At 35.1% G+C, this 26244-nt stretch overlaps 1 protein-coding gene across 1 annotated transcript in view; it reads right to left on the reverse strand.

The window, feature by feature from the left end:
- The window catches only part of LOC135126478 (protein O-mannosyl-transferase TMTC2-like), a 135954-nt gene that overhangs the window by 2485 nt on the left and 107225 nt on the right, over positions 1-26244 (reverse strand). Inside the window, exon 8 of the mRNA XM_064052505.1 lies at positions 20178-20262. Coding sequence (XP_063908575.1) covers positions 20178-20262 — 85 coding nt within the window. The remainder of the gene's footprint in view (positions 1-20177; positions 20263-26244) is intronic.

The following is a 26244-nucleotide window of genomic DNA, read 5'->3' on the forward strand; positions in this document are numbered from 1 at the left end:
TTTTACGGCCGACATTAGCGAGGTAGATATAGGTTTTGATCGTGTTTTGCGAGAAGAGAGGATGTCCATTGATTAGCCGAGGGCGGAATGCTAAACTTGGATTGCATGTAGCGAACTTGTTCTGGAGTCCGGTGCAGGGGGGCTGTCGCTTTTTGGTACTTTGGGGTACTTGTTACTACGTATTTGGTGGTAAAGGATCAGTTCTACTACATAACTGCACGTTTACGTCGGATTTTTTATTTTATACTCAAAAATTTTCAATAGTAATGGACAATGCACCCTTTTTATTCTACTATTACAAAGAAACATCTAAATTCGATTAATAAAATTTAGGGATTGGATAGATTTGAGGAGCAACTTTTTTAAATATCGTAGAAAAAGCGAAAAATTAGATATACTTATATAACATAAATTAAAAAGTCTTTATTTCAATAATCCATTATTTTTTAAAATATACGAAATAGTAAAATATGTTTGTCGGATTAGACTATAATATTTTTATCTAAATTTCTTACTCCTGAGTCCTAGTTCATGCACACCACAACACTACTACAATATTTACTAGAAATTGCAGGTAAATCAGGTCAGATCAAGTCAGGAGATCAGGTTAACTTAGGACAGGTCAGGTTAGCTTAGGTCAGGTCAAGAGAGGTCAGGCCAAGTCACTACTGCAGTATCCATTAGAAACTTTAAGTCAGATCAGGTCAGGAGAAGTCAGGTTAACCCAGGTAAGGTCAGGTCTGGTCAGATCAGATCAGGAGAGGTCAGGTCAGATCAAGTCAGATCAAGTCAGAAGACCAGATTGACTCAGGTCAGGTCTTTTTAAATAAGGTAGGGAGAGGTCAGGTCAGGTCGAGACAGGTCAGGTTACCTCAAAACAGGTTTTAATATTTTGCCTTTTTTCTTAATATACGTAGTCACCTTTTCAGAACAAGAACCTTGAAACATGTTTAAAATGGTAAATTCTTGTAGACAAATATGGATGTTGCAATTAAGCCCCCCCCCCTCGATTTGACAACCAATGACAAATTCGTCACAATTGAGAATTGAGATCGGTGGGTATGGATGGGACCTAACTAATCTTTGGCTCTATTTTTTCGTAATACACCTACTATTCTTTGAACACCACGATACTCAAAAACATGTTTTTAATTTCTCGTACAGAAATAAGGATTTTGCAGTTAAACTCCGCCCTATTGGCTCACGACGAATAAAAAAAAAACATCACAATTGCGATAGGGTGGGTGGGCGGGGCTACATTTTGCCCCCTTTTTTTTCTTAAATGTGTAGTCTTCTTTTCACAACAAGAAACTTAAGAGATGTTTAAAATGGTAAATTTGTCTAGCGAAATATCGATTTTGCAATTAGGCTTCGTCCTTCGGCTTGGGACGAATAAAAAATCATCAGAATTAAGACAGGGCTGGTGGGCGGGGCTTATATTTTGCCTTTTTTTTTCTTAATGCCATCTTGTCACAACAAAAAACTTAAAACATGGTTAAAATGATACATTTTTATACATTTTTGTAAGGAAATATGGATTTTGCAATTATGGGGTGGGATCTAATCTTTGGTTTTATTTTTCTTAATATACATGGTATTATTTGAACAACACAATACTCAAAAACATGTTGTTAATTTCTCGTAGAGAAATAAGGATTTTGCAGTTAAGCTCTGCCTTCTTGACTCACGAAGAATAAAAGAAAAATCACCACAATTGACTCAGGGTGGGTGGCCGGGGATATATTTTGTTTTTTTTTTTTTTCTTCTAAAAATGTGTAGCCTTCTTTTCACAACAAGAAACTTAAAAAATGTTTAAAAGTTTCCATTTTAGACATGTTTTAAGTTTCATGTTGTGAAAAGAAGCGTACACATATTAAAACAAAAAGGTAAAATATAGGCCGGCCCACCCGCCCTATTTCAATTGTGCTGATTTTTTTTTATTCGCCGTGAACAACTGGAACGGAGGTTAATTGCAAAATATTTCTTTACAAGCAATTAAAAACATGTTTTTGAGTATCGTGTTGTTCAAAGAATACTATGTATACTAAAAAAAGGCAAAATATAAACCCCGCCCACCCACCCCATCTCAATTGTGATGATTTTTTTCTTAGCAACTTAAAACATGTCTAAATTGGTACATTTTTGGAAGAAAATATGGATTTTGCAATTAGGCTCCGCCCCTGGTCTGGCAACGAATGAAAACTTCATTACTATTTAGATTAAGGCAGGAATGGGTGAAGCTTAATCTTTAGCTTTAATTTTTTCTTAATATATGTACATAGTATACTTTGAATAACACGATACTCAAAAACAAGTCTTACACGGTAATTTCTTTAGAGAAATAATAAGGATTTTGCACTTAAATTCCGCTTTGGCTCTCGACGATTAAAAAAAAAATCATCACAATTGAGAGAGGGCGGGTGGGCGGGGCTAGATTTTGCCTTTTGTTTTTTAATATGAGTAGATTTATTTTGACAACAAGAAACTTAAAAAAATGTCTAAAAATGGGTCCATGGGAAATTTCAGCTCAGATTAGGAAAGGTCAGTCAAATCTGAACAGGACAAGTCAGGTCAGGCCAGGTGAAATCAGGTCAGGTTAGGTTATATTTCGCCGAAGGAATAATACTTATTTAATATAACATTTTCTTCAAAAGTAAGGAAATGAACGTATTTATTATCCCGTCACTTCCACCTTCTTTGAGTCAAAAATTAAGTTGACTTAGTTGATTCAAAGAGATATGTGTTTAGCTTCTGTTGATATCTTTATATCTCGGAAAATTCGCGTTTTTTCCAAAATTTAAAATAGGTCATTTTATGTAATTCCCATCTTCCTTTTGCTTTTTACTTCTCTATCGTAAACTAAAAAAGTATAGCAAACAACTCAATCGGGCGACTTGCCAATTTAATGTTTTTTCCACGTTTCATGACCCCTAGAGTACGAAAAAAATGTTCTCTCTTTTCCGTCTGTCTGTCTGGCGTCTGTCTCAATTTTTATTGGACACGTAATCTCCGAAACTACTAGACTGATTGTTAAATTTTGTAAGTATATTAGGATAATTATGTAGGTTATTAAATGCTTAACAAACTTTCCTAATCATCCCCACAAATAATTTAATGACGTCCTCTATTTTGAGGAGACGACCTCATTCAAATCAAACTAATTTCTACGTGACATTCTTTCGATGTATAAACATAAACACTTGAACTTTTAAGCTTGCACTGAGACGATATTTTTTCTGATAGTTATCTGCTTTAAATATATTTTTCATCGTTCCTATTTGGGAGCGCAAATCCTTGGTGCCGGGTTGTTATTTAAAACACTAATTTTTACATTATACAGGTTATTACAAAAATGAAAATCGTAAAATCCAATTTTATAATTTAAAGTAACGGGATTTGTCGGACTATAGGTCAAGGGCGAGGGAAGTTCTGATGAAATAACCTTTTTTATATTTTTCTGCAATATCTGAAACAGTGCATGCTTTCTTATTTTCCTGAGTTGTTATTTGCCAACTTTCGGAGTTGACCGCGCTCGGTGTCGTCATAGATTATTACGTCATAGGTGGTCGTGGATGAGGATTTTGACAACGCATGGCACTTCAGGATTTTTGTATTTTGGTTTAGGTATTGTAATATACATTTTTGACAAAAACGTCAACTATGGTGTCAGGTGCAGAATTCGAACCTGCGCTCGATTCTCAAAACAGTCCACTTGGCCGATCTGATTTTCAGTCGAAACGATTTAAATTAGGCATTAGGCTGAATCTGTTTCAAATGTAGAGGTTAGTAATTTTGTTTGGCTATAAAATCGCACAGAGGTGTTTCAATTTAAACTTCCGCTGATTCCTCTCATGGAAAAATGGGCCTCTACATATCGTCTGTCAACGCGTGATGGAATTTGCCAACAATACGCCGGGGTTAGGGATAGATATGGAAACGAACAAAATAATTGGAGAGCATTTTTTTTCATTCGTGTCGGAAATGTGCTTAGAATCACGAATCTGTCCCTAGTTTATCCGTACCTATTTAAACAACGAAGAAATCGTAGGTTTATTCAAAAAATGAACTGTGCTGAGAGAATATTTTTCCCGATGGTTATCTGCTTTAAATATATTTTACATTGTCGGTACTTGGGAGCAAATCCTTGGCGCAGGGGGGGGGGGGGGGTCCAAATAACCTTCGACTAATTTTTTATATTTTTCATACACTGAAATACCGTTGTTAGTTGTCATAGACTATAACGTCATAGGTGGATGATGATTTTGACAGCACATGGATGTTAGCAATTTGGTTTGGGTATTGCAATATACATTTTACATTTTTGAGAAAAATGTCAATTATAGTGTCAGGTGCAGAATTCGAACCTTCGCTCGTTTTTCAAACCAGAACTTACGTTTAGCGCCTTAGTCCACTGGGTCAATCTGATTTTCAGTCGAAACGATCTAAATTAGACTTAAAAATGTATATATGCTGAATTCGTTTCAAATTTAGAGGTTGATAACTTTGTTTAGTTATAAAATCGAACGCTGGTATGATAACTTATAGATTTATATCTTAGAAACGAAAAAACGAGTTTGTCTGGAAATACTTAGTTGTTCAGAATTTTTGATTTAGCGCTATATTTTTGAAAGATGAAGATTTACAACTCTGCGGTAATTGGTTTCCACAAGATGGTGAATCGCCTCATTTCCGGGCAATATTCGCCACTTTAATTTAATCTGACTAAAACTTTTGTGAAACTTTCTTGCATTTGATTAGTTAATTCAACGCCTACTGAAAAGGGTATATTTCAGGGTATTTTTGGTTTATTCGTAACAAAAATTGCTTCAGGCGGATTTAAACTTCTCATAAAAACATTCCAGCAAAAGTTGCTCTTTCGCTTAAAACAAGCAAGCAAACGTACTACAAATAATGTAAAATGATTCATTCTGGACTTGTCGAGTGAAAAGTAAATACAAATCTCCCGAAAATGCCGCATTCTTTAAATACAATAAAGCTTATTAGTCTATTTGAAATAACAGTGAAATTAACAGCAACCGTACGAAAATAGCCATTTTAATATCAAACCACATAAATGATTATTTTGTACATAGTGTTAATTACATTATCTCTAATTTAAATGAAACAGTCATTTCCGTTTTTTCAGTTTCATGAAGCCGGTTTTAATGTAATTAGTGACCCTTTTAATAAATTAAAAACAAAAAGCAATAAAGATTGTTATAATTTAATTTCCACATTAACACATATTTCCACTCTGTTTCAAAATGTATGAAAACGCGTCAACTGTAAATTTACAAGTCATGAACTACGAGTTTAGAGATAATACACATTTTTTTTTCTAATCTCAACTGCCAAAAACTAACCCTTATCCTGTATCCCAAAAGCACAAATTAGGGCAAGATACGTCCACATGTCGAGCTTATTAACGGAACATGCAGGTACTAACTGATATGCATTGATTTTGATCTTGCTTTACGCGAACCGAGGAGGTCTACTGATTAGCCGAGGGCGGAATGCTAAACTTGGATTGCATGTAGCGAACTTGTTTTGTCTGCTTGTACAGAGTAATAGTTATCGTGAGCTTTGAGATGCTCCGGGAGGTGGAGCTCGGACGAATAATACTGTTTGCAGTAGTTTACAATTTCATACTAACTGCTCGTGTAATTTCGAGATGGAATTTGCAAATATCAGCGCTTCGTATTATTGCTTTATAACCGTGAAGCTTTTCATGGGGCTTTTATACAAAGTCGAAGCGCATAAATGAGCTATTGAATAAGTATTTTCTTTTTTCAGTTAAACTGTCTCATTTCCTTCACAAACATTCTGACGTCACCTGAAGTGTACGTATCTCCGTAAAAATGCAAATTTAAAAAAATGCGGATTATCTTACAAAGTGCGTAACGACTTCCAGACCAATTTCAACGTAATTATCTCGAAAAAAATTAGACTCATATTCTTCCTTCACGAAATTCCCGACTCCCCTCAATGGCATATTAATTATCCCCTCGAACTTTTCCCGACAACGATTATTTGTTGCTTTCCTCTCTACTTCATTTCTCGTCTAATCATCTGTACAAGTAACAATTCGACCGCTCCAACCTAAAAATGTCTTATAATCCTCGACAAAAACCTCCCTTTCGCCGAAAAACGTTTTCGTTCAGGATAATTGGCCACGAACTGTTGCAAAACTGTGCCAGAACGTCGACCGGAGTTATCCCGCCCTCCGGAGGATGACAAATGCGGCGTAGACGGCGCGTGAAAAATGCCCCTCCGAGCCTAATAATTAAAGACAGAGCCAACACTCGATGTGTACTTTGCGATCCTCCCTCCGACAATATTAATTACGGATTGATATAAAATATGTTCGGAGCGAGCGTACACCTACACGCATCACAATGCGAAACCGGGGAGAAAACGCCTCGCCGCCCCCTGCTCATTTTAATGAATGTTAAGCTTATTTGCGATATTCCACAGAGATGGTATTTTATATCTTCGATGATAAATAAAGTACCTGGGATATATATTGTCATGTTACCAATACTGTCAGGACTAAGAAATCACCTACTTAAATTGTAAATAATTGTCTAGGCGGGGGTTCCAGAACGACCTCGAACCGGTAATAGCGAACTATCGAGAATAGAACGTGTGGCTGTAAATAGTATAGTACACATTTTTTCTTTATCAATTTGTTTGAGCTTTGAAGCTCTAAAATTCCGAAAGCCCTGTATTTGTCGTGTCAGATATTCCCCGCTTTGTTGTTGCGGATGTAAATAAAACACCCTTGAGATCACCCTACGAGGTTAACTTTCGATCTGTACCTTCCAGCTCCCTGCGTCAAAATTAATCACGGATTGACATAAAATATGTTCAGAGCTTGCTCCCGTACACGTACGAACATCACAATGCGAAACTGGGGGAGAGAACGCTTTGTCTCCCCCGCTCATTTTAATGGGTATAAAGCTTATTTGCCGGTAGTTTGCAGTGAATGTTTCAACATATCTTAACTTTTAATTGGCTCCATGAACCCGATTCGTGTGTTGAGAAAGTTTTTGCGAGGGGCGCAAGAGCATTAAAAATAATTACGGCCCGGTGGAAAACGTGAGGCGAAATCCCAGGGATGCGTTGTTATGTGGACGGTTATTGCTGGAAGGGAGACACGTTTTTGCCGGAGCAAATCTTACAAACAAAACCAGACTTTAACACTTCCACAGGGCTGCTAAGTACTTCATCGAGCAGTCCCACGGCTGCGGTTCGGGACATTCCCGCAGAGACGGTGAGGAATTGCACCGGAATCCTCATTCCCGGAACTGACACGTCGCTTGCAAATTCCGGGAGAGATTGCGACGCGCCAGAAGGGTTGGGAAAGGGTAGGGCATGCAGGGTGCAAATTCGAGGCGCCGGAATGGAAAGATCTGGAGGTGAGTGTGAGGGCGAAAGGTAGGGGGTGAGGATATCAAAGGAAAAGAGTTGGGGGTCAAAGTTCAAACATTTCAAATTTTATTTTTCGGTCTTAATTGTTCAAGTTTATTGCTGTCTCTAATTATTATTGCAATATTGAGAAAAATACACTCAACAAAATTGTAATACAGACTATATTGTACATTTATTTTACCAAGCAACGTTAATTCAGCTTAACAATTTTAAAACAAAATTTGGCTGAATAATTTTTTGCAGTTGTTTGTGACGACCTAACGAGGTTCGGTGAATATTTTTAGATTCACTGAATTTGAATATGTATTAGTCTGAAAAAATCTAATTCGTTTCCCACTAAATTGGTGGTTTACAACAGTTTTTTAAATATTTCTTTGACATATTTTAGCTTGGTATTGTAACAAAGAGTGTGCTAAAGTTGGGAGCTTGTTTTTAAGTTTAATGTGGGAGTTTCAATTGTTCCTAGGGTTGTAAATATTTTTTGTTGAATCGTTATTTCTTTATTCGCTGTATTGAAATATTAATAGGCCTATTATCATACTATCATGAATTTTCCTGAAACTTTAATCCGATATTGTTATTATTAAACGAATTTTCCTTGTGTCTGATGTTCGGTTTTCATTTTTTGTTTTATTTTCCTTCGCAAACCTTGTTCAAACAAAGTTGTAGAGTTGCTAACGTCAAACTTCCCTCCAAAGCATAACAGAAACCTCAGTTTGTCACAACGTATTTAAAAAACTTATAATCCATTTCGAGAAGGGCTAATTACATGTGTGCTCGACATTTCATGGATCCTAGAAAATGGAGAATAGGTCCCCCGTTTTCGTTTGTTTGTCGTCTGTCTCGTCTATCTATAATTCACCGAAAAAAATCTTAAAAAGTGCAAAACGAAAAAAACGAAATACTGTAAAGAATTCGGATAATTGGGAGAAATCCACTCATTGCAAAACTGAAAATTTTAAAATTTGCAAAATCGAAGAACTGAAAATTTGAAAAGTTGAATAAACGAAAGAAAGATAAAGGAAATAAAAAACGAAAATTGTAACAAAATCGAAAAAATGAATCTGTAAAATCGGGAATATGAAAAATAAAAGCAAAAACTTGAAAAACTGAAGAAATAAAAAATGGAAAAATCGAAAAAAAAAATGAAAAATTGAAATGTGAAAAATTGTACAAAAAATTGTAAAAGTGACAAACATTTCTGTTTTTTTGAGTTTCTCAATTTTTCAACTTTTTTCGATCTTTCGTTTTTTGACTTTAATTTTCGATTTTTCAACTTTTCGATTTTCCAACTTTGCGAATCAAGAAAATGGAAAAAGTGCAAAATTGTGAAACTAAAAGTAATAAAACGATAAATTATGAGATGAAAACTTTGAAACATTTAAAAATTGGAGATCAAAAATTAGAAAAATTGAAAAATCGAAAGATTTTGAGAAACTTCAAAATCCAAAAAGTGCAAAATCGAAAAAACGAAATATTATAAAATCGAAATCTAGAAAATACGATTTTCCGATTTCTTTAATCGTATAATTCAGAAAACCAAAAATTGCAAAATTGGAAAATCGAGGAATTGAAAAATTAAAGATTGAAAATTTGAAAAATTGAATATTTAAAAAATGAAAAGTTGAAAAGTGAAAAATTGTAATATCAAAAAATTGTAAAATTGTCAAACATTTCTGTTTTTTAGTTTCTCGATTTTTCAACTTTTTTCGATTAGTTTTTCGTCTTTAATTTTCGATTTTTCAACTTTTCGATTTTTCAACTTTTAGAATCAAGAAACTGGAAAAGGTGCAAAATTGTAAAATTGAAATTAACAAAACGATAAACTATGAGATGAAAACTTTGAAACATAAAAATTGGTGATCAAAAATTAGAAAAATTGAAAAATCGAAAGATTAAACATTGAGAAACTTCAAAATCCAAAAAGTGCAAAATCGAAAAAACGAAATATTGTCAAATCGAAATATAGAAAATACGATTTTCCGATTTCTTTAATCGTATAATTCAGAAAACCATAAATTGCAAAATTAAAAAATCAAAAATTGGAAAATCGAGGAATTGAAAAATTAAAAATCGAAAATTTGAAAATTGCATAAACGAAAAATCATAAAATCGAAAGAAACATTGACAAAAGTAAGGAAATGTAAAAACAAAAAATTGTTATATATAATCGGGAAAATGAAGGATAAAAATCAAGAACTTTAAACATTGAGAAAACGAAAAATTGACTAACTGAAAAATTGAAAACTGTGGAAGTCAGGAAATTAAAAAAAAAAACGAAAAAGTATATAACCGAAACGTTAAAATACGGAAAAATTTTTAGAATAAAAAAAACGGAAAAACGTAAAATAGTGGTATCAAGAAATTGTAAAATCGAAGAACAAAGAAAAAAGAAAAATTTTGATATCAAAAAATTGATTCAAGGTAAACAAACCAAGAATTTTCGATAAATTATAAGATTTGAATTTGCGAATTTTATTTTTTTATGCTAACCCGTCCGTCAATGTCAAAATACAGATGTATACGTTTTTTCATTAAAAAGTAATCAATTTTTAGTCACATTGTGTAAGTATTCTAAAATCCATAAGTGCGTCGATAAACTGCAATTTTGGAATCATAATAGTTTGCATATTTCAGAAGGCAAATATCCGGCAAAATTTTGAGATAATGTCATCAATTTTTTGAAAGGAGAGAAACGAATGAATTCTTGAAAAACGATTTACCATGGTTACGTGTGTAAAACTTTCAGAGCATTCGATTTCGCAGTTTCAAAGTTAAATTGCAAAATATTATTATAGAATTTTGTTTTTTTTTTCCATGTAGGTATGACTTAATGCGTTTTTCGCTACATTTTCTTCTACTGAAAAAGCAACGCCAACTTCACGACTTTTGTTTTTAATGCTACATTGTGTATAGTGTTTGATCAAAATAGATTTAGTCGTTCCTAGAAAATGGAAAAGTAGGTCACCCGTTTTCGTCTCTCCTGTCGTCTCTCCATCGTCTGCTTGTGATTCACCGAGTTCATGACAACTCTAAATCGGGTGCAAAACTTGAGAAAAATCGGTTTAGTAGTTTTTAAGTTAGATTGTAAAATTTTGATTTTTCAAACATCCCACATACAGAAGATTAAAAATCAGAAGTATTGGAAAATATTATTTTGCACAATGATCTGCATGGTCGTCTTAATATATGTCAAAAATTTCGCAGCAACCAGCCCAGTAGTTTCAGAAATTATTTATCTCAACAAATGACAAACTGACAAAGAGACGATAGACAGTCGATAAACAAGCGACAGACTTGATGACATCATATCAAATTTTGATAAGTAAATTTTGCTTGAAATTTGATGTACTTTTGTTAGCGATTTAAAAATGTGTCTATATTTTTTCAAATTGTATGGACAAAAATATTTATCATTTTGGGCGAACTTAAACTAGTAAACTTACTAACTTGCCCTTGAGTTAGAGGCCGCCCTGTATATATCAAAACTGATATACCGGGTGACTGTTAATGAATGATACAAGGCAAATTTTAGTGTTGGCAACAGTGTGAATATCTCGGTTAACAAACGTGGTGAGAAGATGGCAGCTACTGACTTGGTGTCATAAATGTCAATTTTACAGTCAGGTATGCCATCATAAATTATAAATATTTTGCCAACCTGACAAAGAAAACAACAAGTACAGGGAAAATTTCGGAATAAGCGGTTAGAAAGTTTAGAAGATTCCCTATCTAATAAAATTTTCCAATGGAAGATACATAATCAGAAATAGAAAACACCAATTTTCTTGATCTACAAAATGTCAAAATGAAAATGATTCTATCAAAATATTTTGTTTAACTATTGCTGGAATAGCAAAACTCGCGAGAAGGAAAAAGTTCTTATTGACGAATGTTTGGTGGCAGTTTTCTCTACGACCTAAAAGGAAAATTACCTCTACTATAATTTCTTTTTTCGTTGAAGTGAATATTTTATGAATGGAAAATTAATTTATTCCCTTGTAGTAAAATTGCGTAATATCGAAGTGATTGACATTAAGCGAAACCAAGTTCAACTGAAGACCCTACATCAAATTAAGCAAAATGACTTGCTTCAAAAATTCGTCTTTAAAGGTCATTTAATAAATTTAGGGACAACCACCACACTTATTTTTTTGTTGAGGGCTCGTTTCTTCAGCATTCCAGATGGAACTAAACCATGGAAGAACAATTTTTCTCGTTGGTTCTGTCTTCTGCTTGTCCAATAATCTTCTTGAAGACGCGCTTTTGAAGAAACCCTTGCCGAACTTTTGCACCGATTTCCAACCGAGAAAACGGCCTATAAAAAGGCCTCCATCGATCCGCCCCTGCTCCCGGCCCTTAAATCCAATTCAGCCTCTTTAACGTCATTTTTATTGTTTAATCTCTTACTACCCTCCACACCACAACTCTCGACGTCCCTCTCCAGCCCGCCCATCACGCAACCATCCTGCCTCACGTGTCTCTTCCGCGCACTCTTCACCATTTCGTGTCCAATTATCTTGAAACGAAGCCGATTTGAAGCGTCCCGGTGTAATTTAATAATCGTAGGCGAACAAGTCGTTCGCTTGGGACAGACCCACCTCACCCAGCACTCCGTCCATCGATCGGGCATCAACTCATTACCTAAATTGGTATCGGCCTTAAATTCGCTAAAACATTTTATATCGGTCGTTTGCGTCGTCGTTTCGATTTCCAACCTCTTGGAAAAACTCGAACCGACACGAGTGAGCCGCCATCGGCTCCTTTGAAGTGCCTAACTGGGGGAGAACCGTTCAAACATTGTTAAAAAGCGAATGTTTGCTTTAAAAAATTAGCTGCGATTCAGAGGGATCGCGGTCAATAAATTAATTAGGTTCGGTGTTCGTTAGGGGGCGGGAATTACGCGTAATGACGGCGGGGGCGGCGGTGTGCGCCTCAAGTAACACGGATACAAAAACTAATAGTTTTTTTTTAATTAATTCTCTGTTACCTTAATTTCGTCTGTTGTTTGCTTAAAGGAAAAATTTCTGTTGTTTTATGAAATTAATTTACTTAAAAAAAGTAACTAAATGTGCGTCGCAAAATGTATATGAAATTAGGCGTTCCCGTTTAAGCTAAAAACAACAGCGTTTGTAGAACTCATTCGATTCGTTCTGGATTGCAACAACGAAATGCGATAACTTTGCGGAGCTTTATGTGAGACGCTTGTTATTTATTCATTAAGGAGCTAAGTGTAGCAGTCGAAAGGTGCAAATCTCATTTCACCCGTGTTTTTGTTAGCCGAATTCAATTTCACATCTGTGTCACCGTGAATTAACTCAGCACATAATATTTTAAAATCGTTTTAATGCCTGAGCTAAAACAACACAAAAACCACAAGTTGAAAAAAAATGTGTGCACAAAAAGAAGTACCACCAGTTTCAACGAAAATTTGTAATATGTAATACATTTACAAAAAATGGTGCCCGAATGTATTTAATGAGAAAACAATTTATCTACATTGTTGAAGCTCAAAATTGCTTAGTTGTTTCTAAGAAACGTTCTAGGGTGAGAAATGAATGGATTGTATTGAAATAAACGCATTACTTAATCGAAGTAGAAAAGTTAATATTTCTCACCGACTTCCAGTTTCTTTTCAATACGCATTTACAAAATTGCCTCATACGTTGCACTACACATCCATCCATTTATTCGCACATTTCCCTGGAAATGAAGTTGTTCCGTAAGCCGTTGTGTACGTCTAGCTATAAATATGTTAAGCTGCATCTGAACATTTCAGTAATGCATTTCAGACTTGATATTAATGTATTGTGATGCGGTTCCTTGGGTGAATTTATTCGACGAGTAATTCCCCTCCACATAGTTTTTCCGGTTGTTTTAAAGAATTTTACTGTTATTACAAAACATAAAGCATTTTCAACGATCGCTGGCTACCATTAACCAAAAAATAACGACCTTTCTTAAACTTGTTTTTATATTTACAACACACTGCAATTATACGGGAAAAGGGTTCTTGTGTTTTCTCCGAAGAGGGGCGTATGTTTACGTCTAATGCAGATTTACCACGGTTTCTATATTTAGGCCCCACGATAATAGGGTTGAAGGGGATGAGTAAAATAATAACGTTATGGTGTTTTAGTGGAATTGTAAAGTAACATTAGCTCCTAATTATATTCTGTTTTTTGGTGCAAGCAAACGAGTTCCTTGCTAAGTGACTGTTAATGCTATTAGGTGAAATTAAACTTCCACGAAAGTGTTGCCGGATATGGAATCGATTAATGACGGCAGTGTGACAAAGGTAACTATGGAGAGGGCACGTTTTATTATTAGAAGTAGCAGGAATTACGAACGACGCAGGAAGTCACATTCTCCCATTAACACAACTTGCGTCTTTCCTGCTCCGGTAAAAACAAACCTGTTTATTAGTGCTATTTGTGAACTAAGTCGGCGACGACAGTCAGGGTCAACTACGATTCAAAACGTTTTCGACTTCCTATTTTTATTTTCCGAGTGTAAGCTAAGGAAGTATAGTAATCGAGGCCACTTTTATATTTACGAAAAAAGTAGTCTCCGTCTGTCCGTCTGTCAGTCTGGTGTCTCTATTTTATTACACACGTAATCTCCGAAACTGCTGGACCCATTGTTGTCAACTTTTGTATATACGAGTATATTAGAAATATCATGTAGGTGGTTAAATGGTAATCAAATTTTTGCTTTGCAATTTTATGGGGCAGGCATGGCATAACCTCAAACCGAGACATTGCACGCGAGAAAATTATTCACTGAAACATATCACATGAGGCAGTTTGGGCCCCGGAATATCAGCCAGAATTGCTCGATTACAAAAAGTAAATATAAGAAAAGCATCGAGAACTACCAAAACTGAGAACGCACCAGTTCCAACAGAAGACGATTCCGATGTGGATGTTAGCAATGAAAATATATCTTCATCAGAATCAATCTCTACCGGTGATGCTGAGTGGACAGTGATCAGTTGAGTGTGGAAGATTTTGTTTTGGTGAGTTTGCTACCAAACGTTCAGTTTATTATTATATCGGTGCAATGCAGAAAGAGACTAGCTTCCAAGAATTTGAGGTTAAATTTTTAAGAAAGAAATCAACAACGGCAACAACGATTCCAAACTTGCCCTTTCGTTTTTGGAGTTTTAACTCCTTTCTTTTCGTTTTATAGAACACGTATACGCGCGCGACGGAATAGGATGTCGAATTCGAACTCGGTGTCGGTGTCGGTGTCGAGGTAACCGAAACTGGTATGACTGAGTCTGAACATTGACATGTAACGCTGCGCTATAGAAAAAGAGAGAGAGAGAAATAAACTATCCAATAATATGTACATGTAAACGCCTCAGAGAGTGGTACTCAATCCGTCTTTTTTCCCAATATGCTCTAAGAGAACACAACCTACACCCACTGCCAGAATTCGAAGAGTATCTAGACCACAACGACCCTCAGGATGCCGAATTGATACACAGATAACTGTCGGAACTTTGTCTGAGTGCAGAAGTTAAGAATTATTCTTGCATCCAGATGTGTTACGATGAGGCGATTAATGTGGGTACGCGTTGACGGGCAGCGCCTCCTGTTCGCAGCGGTAGTAACTATTGACTCGAGGTTTGGCCGAGTGGAGGGGGAGCGTGAGAGTAGCGTGGGCGTTATCGAACTATTTAATAAAATGTGTTCGTTTGACTATTCCAACGACTAAATTAGGTAACTAGAACAATTGATGCCGTCTTCACACGCTTTGTTATTCATTTAAGAACTCATCTTTATATCGCTCATTTTACTCACCATAGGCCACTAATAACTGTATTAAATGATAGGCATAAAGATACCGAAGGCGATAACGCTTTGATTGAACAGTAATTTGTATCTTAAATCGAATAAGTTATAAATACTGCCCTACCATTAAATGTGTAAATATTTACTTGTTACTTTAGTTGGTAAATTACACACTGTAATTTAATTTTTTTTTTATATAATATTATTTTAGTAATTAATTATGATGTTTCTCTATGATAAATATATAAAAAAAATATATTTTATAATAAACAACAATTAGCAATAGATGGATATTTACTTTAATTAACCTAGTCATCATTTTCACGGGGGCTCCAAATGTCTTTTTTTAATGTGAAATTTTCTCGGAGTCCCAACTGTCATTTATAAAAATGTAAAACCTTCTCGGGCAGCCGAAATGTCATTTATTTTAAGAATGTGAAACCTTGTCCGAGGTCCCAGATGGTTTTTTTTAATGTATAATCTTCTGGTGGACCCCAAATGTCTTTTTTTTTTAATGTGAAACCTTCTCGGGAGTCCCAACTGCCTCTTCTATAGAATGTGAAACCTTCTCGGAGATCCCAATTGTTTTATTAAGAATATGAAACCTTCTCGGGAGTCCCAACTGTCATTTTGAAAAATGTAAAACCTTGTTAGGGGCCCCAAATGTCTTTTTTAATGTGAAACCTTCTTCGGGGTTTCAACTGTTATTTTTAAAAATGTTAGCTCTCCTCGGGCAGTCCAAATGTCTTTTTTTTTAATGTGAAACCTTCTCGGGAGTCCAAACTGTCTTTTTTAAAAACGGAAAACCTTCTCGGTGGTGCCAAATATCTTTTTTTAAGAATGTGAAACCTTCTCGGGGGTCCCAACTGTCTTTTTTAAAGAAGGCGAAACCTTCTGGAGGTCGACAAAGGCTTTTTTGGAATGTGAAACCTTCTCGGGGTTTCCAACTAGTTTTTTTAATGTAAAACCTTCTCGAAGGCGCCAAATGTGTTTTTTTAAGAATATGAAACCTTCTCGGGAGTCCCAACCGTCTCTTTTATAGAATGTGTAACCTTCTTGGGGGCCCCAAATGTCTTTTTTTTTTAAGAATGTGAAACCTTCTCCGGGGTCCCAACTGCCTTTTTAAAAAATGTAAAACCTTCTCGGAGATCCCAATTGTTTTATTAAGAATATGAAACCTTCTCGGGAGTCCCAACTGTCATTTCTAAAACAGTAAAACCTTGTTAGGGGCCCCAAATGTCTTTTTTAATGTGAAACCTTCTCGAGGGTCCCAGTTGTCTCATTTTTAGAATGTGAAACCTGCTTGGGAGCACTAAAATGTCATTTATTTAAGAATTTGAAACCTTGTGCGAGGTCCCAACTGTTTTTTTTTTAATGTATAATCTTCTGGTGGCCCCCAAATGTCTTGTTTTTTAATGTGAACCCTTCTCGGGACTCCCAACTGTCTTTTTTAAAAACGTAAAACCTTCTCGGTGGCGCCAAATATCTTTTTTTTAAGAATGTGAAACTTTCTCGGGGGTTCCAACTGTCTTTTTTAAAGAAGGCGAAACCTTCTGGAGGTCGACAAAGGCTTTTTTGGAATGTGAAACCTTCTCGGGAATTTCAACTGGTTTTTTTAATGTAAAACCTTCTCGAAGGCGCCAAATGTGTTTTTTTAAGAATTTGAAACGTTCTCGGGAGTCCCAACTGTCTCTTTTATAGAATGTGAAACCTTCTTGGGTTTCCCAAATGTCTTTTTTTTTAAGAATGTGAAACCTGCTTTGGGATCCCAACTGCCTTTTTAAAAAATATAAAACCTTCTCGGAGATCCCAATTGTTTTATTAAGAATATGAAACCTTCTCGGGAGTCACAACTGTCATTTTTAAAAATGTAAAACCTTGTTAGGGGCCCCAAATGTTTTTTTTTTAATGTGAAACCTTCTTCGGGCTTTCAACTGTCATTTTTAAAAATGACAAATGTCTTTTTTTTTAATGTGAAACCTTCTCGGGGGTCCCAGTTGTCTCATTTTTAGAATGTAAAACCTGATTGGGAGCCCTAAAATGTCATTTATTTAAGAATGTTGAACCTCGTCCGAGGTCCCAACTGTTTTTTTTTATGTATAATCTTCTTGTGGACCCCAAATGTCTTGTTTTTTAATGTGAAACCTTCTCGGGAGTCCCAACTGTCTTTTTTAAAAACGTAAAACCTTCTCGGTGGCGCCAAATATCTTTTTTAAGAATGTGAAACCTTCTCGGGGGTCCCAACTGTCTTTTTTAAAGAAGGCGAAGCCTTCTGTAGGTCGACAAAGGTTTTTTTGTAATGTGAAACCTTCTCGGGGTTTCCAACTGGTTTTTTTAATGTAAAACCTTCTCGAAGGCGCCAAATGTGTTTTTTTAAGAATATGAAACCTTCTCGGGAGTCCCAAATGTCTCTTTTATAGAATGTGAAACCTTTTTGGGGGCCCCAAATGTCTTTTTTTTAAGAATGTGAAACCTGCTCTGGGATGCCAACTGCCTTTTTAAAAAATGTAAAACCTTCTCGGAGATCCCAATTGTTTTATTAAGAATATGAAACCTTCTCGGGAGTCCCAACTGTCATTTTTAAAAATGTAAAACCTTGTTAGGGGCCCCAAATGTCTTTTTTAATATGAAACCTTCTTCGGGGCTTCAACTGTCATTTTTAAAAATGTAAGCCCTTCTCGGGCAGCCCAAATATCTTTTTTTTAAGGTAAAACCTCGGGGGTTCCAGTTGTCTCATTTTTAGAATGTGAAACCTGCTTGGGTGCCGTACAATTTCATTTATTTTAAGAATGTGAAACCTTGTCCGAGGTCCCAACTGTTTTTTTTTTTAATGTATAATCTTCTGGTGGCCCCCAAATGTCTTGCTTTTTAATGTGAACCCTTCTCGGGAGTCCCAACTGTCTTTTTTAAAAACGTAAAACCTTCTCGGTGGTGCCAAATATCTTTTTTTAAGAATGTGAAACCTTCTCGGGGATCCCAACTGTCTTTTTTAAAGAAGGCGAAGCCTTCTGGAGGTCGACAAAGGCTTTTTTGGAATGTGAAACCTTCTCGGGGTTTCCAACTGTTTTTTTTTTAATGTAAAACCTTCTCAAAGGCGCCAAATGTGTTTCTTTAAGAATATGAAACCTTCTAGGGAGTCCCAACTGTCTCTTTTATAAAATGTGAAACCTTCTTGGGGGCCCCAAATGTCTCTTTTTTTAAGAATGTCAAACTTTCTCCTGGGTCCAAACTCTCTTTTTTAAAAATGTAAAACCTTCTCGGTGGCGCCAAATGTCTTTTTTTAAGAATATGAAACCTTCTCGGGAGTTCCACCTGTCGTTTTTAAAATTGTAAAACCTTCTCGGGGGCGTCAAATGTCTTTTTGAAGAGTGTGAAACCTTCTCGGGAGTCTCAACTGTCCTTTTTTTATAATGTGAAACCTTCTCGTGGGCGCCAAATGTCTTTTTTTTTAAATGTGAAACCTTGTCCGGGGTCCCAACTGTCTTTTTTAAAAATGTGTAATCTTCTCGAGGGCCCCAATTTTTTTTTTTTAGTGTAAAACCTTCTCGAGGCTGCCAAATATCTTTTTCTAAGAATATGAAACCTTCTCGGGAGTTCCACCTGTCATTTTTAAAAATGTAAAACCTTCTCGATGGTCCCAACTGTCTCTTTTTTAGAATGTGAAACCTTCTTGAGGGTACCAAATGTCTTTTTTTTTAAGAATGTGAAACCTTCTCCGAAGTCTCAACTGTTTTTTTTGAAAAATGTAAAACCTTCTCGGGGGTGCCAAATGTCCTTTTTAAGAATATGAAACCTTCTCGGGGTCCCAACTGTCATTTTTAAAATTGTAAAACCTTCTCGGAGGCGCCAAATGTCTTTTTGAAGAGTGTGAAGCCTTCTCGGGGCCCTCAACTGTCCTTTTTCTTGAATGTGAAACCTTCTCGTGAACCCCAAATATCTTTTTTAAATGGGAAACCTTCTCGGGGTTCCCTGCTGTCATTTTTAAAAACATAAAATCTTCCCGGGGATGCCAAATGTCTTTTTCATGTGAAATCTTTTCAGGGGTCCCAACTCTCTTTTTTTTAGAATGTGAAACCTTCTTGGGGGCCCCAAATGTGTTTTTGTTTAAGAAGGTGAAGTGAAACCTTGTTTTTTTCTATTACACTGTGATTATAAACTTCTATATTGTTTTCACGCCATTGAGGTTATCACGAAAAAGTAAAATTCCGCAAAATCAAATTTTATAATTTTTCAGACACGAGGAAAGTTCTGTCGAATTAACATTCGACCAATTTTTTTTTGTATAACTAAGGAATAATTCTTTAATTGTGTTTGATAATGATTTGAGGAATTTTGCTAAGCCCAAACATACATATTTAAAGGATTATTTCTTAAAAAAAACAAAAAAAATAGTTGCATGTCAAAATCGAGTGAAACTTATAATGTAAGTATATAGTTGTAAATAAAAGCATGTCAATTGATACCAAAATGCCATGTATCTACCAAAATGTTCACTTGTTAGTTCTAAAATTCGACCAAGCAACTCTTTCCGGCAGAAACCGGTCAGTTAGAATATCAGATCATCATCATGTGTTGTTATATTTAGATTGAGTCGCTTCTGAACGCTTAGAGTCGACATTAGCCTGAGTCCGCTCTGGTCTTTAGTTCAAACAAGTTCGCAGGTCACGAATGCCCTATAATCCTATAAATGCAAAAATTTGTTTTGCAGTAAGTTACATTGTTATTGATCCTCCGCAAGTGGCAGTCCTGCGGAGGAAGTCGTTGCGAATGTGGGGTTTAATTTCTAACATCATTTGTAAATTTCGCCTAGTAATTTAATAATTCCCGCTGTTTTTCGCCCCCGTGCACCCAAGCAGCCGGCATTCCAGCGCCGCTTCCGGCCGAGCCTTTTTTGCCGTTTTGGCTCCGACCGGCCGAATTGAATTAGATCCAGTTTAATTTACTAACCGTAATGGTGGTAGACGCTGGGCTCCTGGGGGGCCAACCTCTGGGCCTTGCGAAACCACTGTTCGGCTTCCGCCGTTCGGCTCACCTGCAAGCAGAACACACGTTATTCTCCTGCCGTAGGAAACAGGGCGCAAGCTCCCGCCCATGATTAAGTAATTAAATCGTTCGACGTTCGGAATATTTAAATCGGCCGAAACAGTGAGGACAATTTCCGGAATTACGGCGGAAATCAGGCGTGCAATATCGCGAACATCTCAAATATTTGCCATCATTAAAATTCAAATTTAGCGCGCGCGTCGCGCTCTCCCTGAAAAATGGATGAGCTTTTTGTTTTTCCGGGCGCGCACAAAAACGCATTATCAATTAAGTTTTATTTGTGTATCTTTGCCCGGATCCTTATCATGAATATTTAATATTTCCATCTCATAAAAGAGGTAAGATTACAAAGATACGGCAGGCTAGGGAACAAGTTTACTTCGAGCACAATTTTATCACCGCGGAGGGTTAATATTCATTAAAAATACAGTGGTGGCGGCGGTTATTAAAAGATGGGATGGTGGCTTTGGGTTTACAGATTGACGAGAGTGTTTAACCTGTGTGTGTGTGGAGGATTGAGGGGTTTTCTTTACTTCATTAAATGTATATCATAAGTAGATTGAGGCCAACACCACTAAAATTCAACCCTTAAAAAAATTGGGTATCTTTTTCAAAATTGACAATGTCTTTCAAATCATAACACTTGAAAACAAGTTTATTCAAAGCACATCTAGAAAAAAGTTTCACATTTCCTTTTACAACATTCCACCTGCTATTGAGGGCATCGAAATGCTATAAAAACTGAATTGAATGGTAATAAAAATGACAATTTTAAAAGTATCGTGTGGAATTCTAATGTTTACAACACTAACAGTTTTTTAGAATTAAACTGAAGAATTAACTTTTTGTGTAACATTAAAATAAAATTTAAATTCGTAGAATTTTTTAAAACTTATTTTGAGGTATAATTTTATTGTGTGTGTGACAACAACGTGTTTCCACAGTTACGCTGTATGTGACAAACAATTACAAGAAATAATTGATACGTATAAGCCGGAACTCTATTTTTGTATCCATTTTCTTACAATTCTATCGCATATGATATGTATTCCTGTACATACATAATAAACAATCTGATTTTGATAGACATATTGATATTACTGAGCCTGTGGCATAGAAGAAATGAAGAAGAATTAAAAGAAGAAGAGATTCTAAAAAAAATTATTTAGACCAAGAAAGAGCTACAAGAAGTTCCATTTTACCCCAAAGTTTATCGGGAAACGCTTAAAGATTGACAGTTCTACAAAGAACCCTACCACATTTTGGGAGTGGACTGACAACTACGTATTTCAACAGGTAGAAGAATTGATGGAGTAGTAAAAGTACTAAAAATTTATTTTAGACCAAGAAAGAGCTAGAAGTACTTCAATTTTACCCAGAAATTACACTGATGGTAACGATAATAGAAGAAGTTTATTCGAAAAAAGAACCAGAAGAATTTCGGCTGCAGAAAGTGTTTGAAATTTAAGAAAAAAAAATAAAGAACGAGGTTTGATGAAATCTCTAGAACATGCAGCGTAGAAGAAACTTGATGAACTTACTTCTATCACTTTATCAGGAAACGCTTAAAAATGGACAGTTCTACAAAGAACCCTAGCACATTCTGGGAGTGGACTGACAACAACGTATTTCAACAGGTAGAAGAATTGAAGGAGTAGTAAAAGAAAAAGAGGTTATAGAAAAATTTATTTTAGACCAAGAAAGAGCTAGAAGTACTTCAATTTTACCCAGAAATTACACTGATGGTAACGATGATAGAAGAAGTTTATTCGAAAGAAGAACCAGAAGAATTTCGGCTGCAAAAAATGTTTGAAATTTAAGAAAAAAATAAATAACGAGGTTTGATGAAATTTCTAGAACATGCAGTGTAGAAAAAACTTGATGAACCTACTTCTATCACTTTATCAGGAAACGCTTAAAAATGGACAGTTCTATAAAGAACCCTAGCACATTCTGGGAGTGGACTGACAACAACGGGTTTCAACAGGTAAAAGAATTGAAGGAGTATTAAAAGTAAAAGAGGTTCTAGAAAAAATTATTTTAGACCAAGAAGGAGCTAGAAGGACTTCAATTTTACCCAGAAATTACACTGATGGTAACGATGATAGAAGAAGTTTATTCCAAAGAAGAACCAGAAGAATTTCGGCCGCAGAAAGTGTTTGAAATTTAAGAAGAAAAATAACGAACGAGGTCTGATGAAATGTCTAGAACATGCGGCGTAGAAGAAACTTGGTGAATTTACTTCTATCACAGTATCGGGAAAGGCTTAAAAATGAACAGTTCTACAAAGAACCCTAGCACGTTCTGGGAGTGGACTGACGAGAACGTGTTTCAACAGGTAGAAGAATTGAAGGCCTATTAAAAGAAAAAAAGGCTCTAGAAAAAATGATTTTAGACCAAGAAAGAGCTAGAATTACTTCAATTTTACCCAGAAATTACACTGATGGTAACGATGATAGAAGAAGTTTATTCGAAAGAAGAACCAAAAGAATTTCGGCTGCACAAAGTGTTTGAAATTTAAGAAGAAAAATAACCAACGAGGTTTGATGAAATTGCTAGAACATGCAGCGTAGAAGATACTTGGTGAACTTACTTCTATCACAGTATCGGGAAAGGCTTAAAAATGGACAGTTCTACAAAGAACCATACCACATTCTGGGAGTGGACTGACAACAACGTGTTTCCACAGGTAGAAGTATTGAAGGAGTATTAAAAGAAAAAGAGGTTCTAGAAAAATGTATTTTAGAACAAGAAATGCTAGAAGGACTTCAATTTTACCTAGAAATTACACTGATGGTAACGATGATAGAAGAAGATTATTCGAAAGAAGAACCAGAAGAATTTCGGCTGCAGAAAGTGTTTGAAATTTAAGAAAAAAAAATAAAGAACGAGGTTTGATGAAATTTCTAGAACATGCAGCGTAGAAGAAACTTGATGAACTTACTTCTATCATTTTACCGGGAAAGGCTTAAAAATGGACAGTTCTACAAAGAACTTTAGCACATTCTGGGAGTGGACTGACAACAACGTGTTTCAACAGGTAGAAGAATTGAAAGAAAAAGAGGTTCTAGAAACATTTATTTTAGACCAAGAAAAAGCTAGAAGGGCTTCAATTTTACCCAAAAATTACACTGATGGTAACGATGGTAGGAGAAGTTTATTCGAAAGAAGAACCAGAAGAATTTCGGCTGCAGAAAGTGTTTGAAATTTAAGAAAAAAAATAACGAACGAGGTTTGATGAAATTTCTACAACATGCAGCATAGAAGAAACTTACTTCTATCACATAATCGGGAAAGGCGCTGGAAAATTCTACAAAGAATCCTAGAACATTCTGGGAGTGGATGACAACAAGGTGCTGCAATAGGTACGCTTGACGTGACATAGAAAATAAAAGAAAGAACTGACATAACCCAGAAATCTATTTTTGTATTTTTGTCCTTAAAACTCTATTGCATATGTTAGATATCCTTGTATACGTAATATACAAACTGGTTTTGATAGACCTAGTGTTATTCCTGAGCCTGTGGCTTAGCAGAAATGAAGAAAAATTAAAAGAAGAAGAGATTCTAGGATAATTAAATTTAGTCGAAGAAAGAGCTAGAAAAAATTCCAGTTTACTCCAAAATTTCACTGATCGAAACGATTGTAGAAGAAGTTTTTTCGAAAGAAAAACTAGAAGAATTTGGGCTGCAGAATGCGTTTGAATTTTATGAAGAAAAGAACGAACGAAGTTTGATGAAGTTTAGATGATATTATAATGTAGAAGAAACTTGGTGAAATTACTTATTTCCACCACATAATCGTGGAAGGGTTGCAAATGGAAAATTCTACTAAACTCCAGAAAATCCTGGAAGTACGTTGTACAGAACATAAAAAGAATTGGAGAAATAACTGACATAGTTCAAAAATCTATTTTTGTATCTATTGTCTTAGAACTCTAACCTAAATGTTGGTTATGCTTGTATATGTGATATACAAACTGATTTTAATAGACATAATCATATTATTAGTAAACTTGTGGCTTTCAAGAAATGAAGAACAATTAAACAAAAGGTTCTAGAATAACTCAATTTCGACCAAGGAAGAGGTGGAAGAATTTCCATTTTACTCATCAGAAATTGCATTTATGGAAAGAATAACTAGAAGAATTTCGGCTGCAGAACGGATTTCTTAAATTCTGCAACCGAAATTCTTAGAAAAATAATGAACGAAGTTTGATGAAGTTCTAGAAAATGCATATAAAAGAAATTCTGATGAACTTATTTATAATTGAGAGGGGACTAAAACTGAAAATTCTACAAAATTGGGTATGCGTGAAGAATATTCTACTTCCCATTTAAAGAGCAATTTATTCTGGAAAATTTCAGTAGCGTCAAAGAGGTTGAGTATAGATTGAATACAAAGATTGTCGAAGCTTCAAACAATAGAAAATTGAAACTGATATTCTGGAAGAGTTCTAAACGAAGATATTAACATACTATCAAATTTAGACGCAAACACCAGATTCTGGATGGATTTTTGAAACATTCATAAATAGAGACGAAGGGGCAAGACGTTATAAAACTTAGCTGGTGGTTTCTAAAAAGTGTATTAAAGGTAACACAGTTTTTGATGTAGTTTGAATTAAAAAAAATATCAAAAATCGAGATTTATTGTTTTCAACTAGAGTAGAACACTCTGTGTTTGGTTGCTTATAAATAACTTAATTTAAATCTGTTTGATGTTAACCTTTTTGTTCAAATTTTTGAAACCCATTTTTACGCATGTTGAATGAAAAAAAACGCAACTACTTCAGTTTTTGAATTATTTGATGTGTCTTCTAGAATTAATAGTTACTTTACCTTAAAAATTTGCTTATTGTGATGGACTAATTTAATCAAGCGTCATTCAGTTGAAGTGATCGTAATGAAGTAAATCCTCACATTATTGTATTTGTCGTTAACGACAATCTGGGGTCATTAGCTAGGATACAATTAGCAATAAGCCCCTTATGAAATAGAGCTACAAAACTGAATCAATTAATCTAAAATCATACACATAGAATAAATAGACTCGGAATTACAAGTAAGCGAAAAAGCCACTCTGTGTATTTCATTGTTTGTTTAAATTTAATAGTATCTCATTACTTTTTTACGTTTATATTAATTTAAAACCAAATATTTTCGTTTCAGACTTATTTTAATTAGGAAATCTAAGCATATTAGGTATTTAAAAACCAATTCTCCTGAGTAAAAAGCTTTCAACACGAAAAATATGAAAGTCAGCTAACTAAAACTGCTCTCTCTCATTATTTTTTAGTTTTTTATGTGCCATCAGGCCATGTTTGTTGTGTTGTTGGAGTTTTAGAAATAACATAATTTTTTGTGTTAGATGATGAAAACTCTTGACATTATTTCTTGATAAAGAAAACAACATTTTATTCAGGAATAGGTGGACCATTTTGAATTTTGCTTACTAAACAAACTACTCTCATACTTTAAGAATATGCACCACTCTTTGTGATAATTTAACCATTTTTTTTTACTTTTTGTGTTTTTGCATTTAGTGTTTTTCGTTACTAATATCCATATTGTGTTGTAAGTTGTTACATTACAAAATATGTATAGAAAAAAATAGATTTTTGACGCAATATCTGGATTTTTGGTAAATCAAGGGTTAACGGAATCTCCTGATCCATCCGTCAAGGAAGACCACAATTTTGATAGTATATAATTTTTCGTATTTCCACATTAACCTCTAAACTAAAAATACATTTTGTCTTGCATCTTCAGTTCAGTTAGGCTCAATATTGCTCATGAATCCCCTTGTAAGTACTTTGAAAATTCATCAATTCCGTTCCATGTTTGTGCATTTGAAGTGTATGTATCTACGTCAAAGCAAGACATTGTCGATAATTTTACAAAAGGGGGTAATTACCAAAGTGAGCACGCGAAAAATTTAATAAAACGTTGATTAAAAAGACTACAAATA

Source organism: Zophobas morio, unplaced genomic scaffold (assembly GCF_036711695.1).
Source record: "Zophobas morio isolate AGI-343-1 ecotype UQ-CSIRO unplaced genomic scaffold, CSIRO_AGI_Zmor_V1 ptg000002l, whole genome shotgun sequence".
In the NCBI taxonomy this organism is placed as follows: Eukaryota; Metazoa; Arthropoda; class Insecta; order Coleoptera; family Tenebrionidae; genus Zophobas; species Zophobas morio.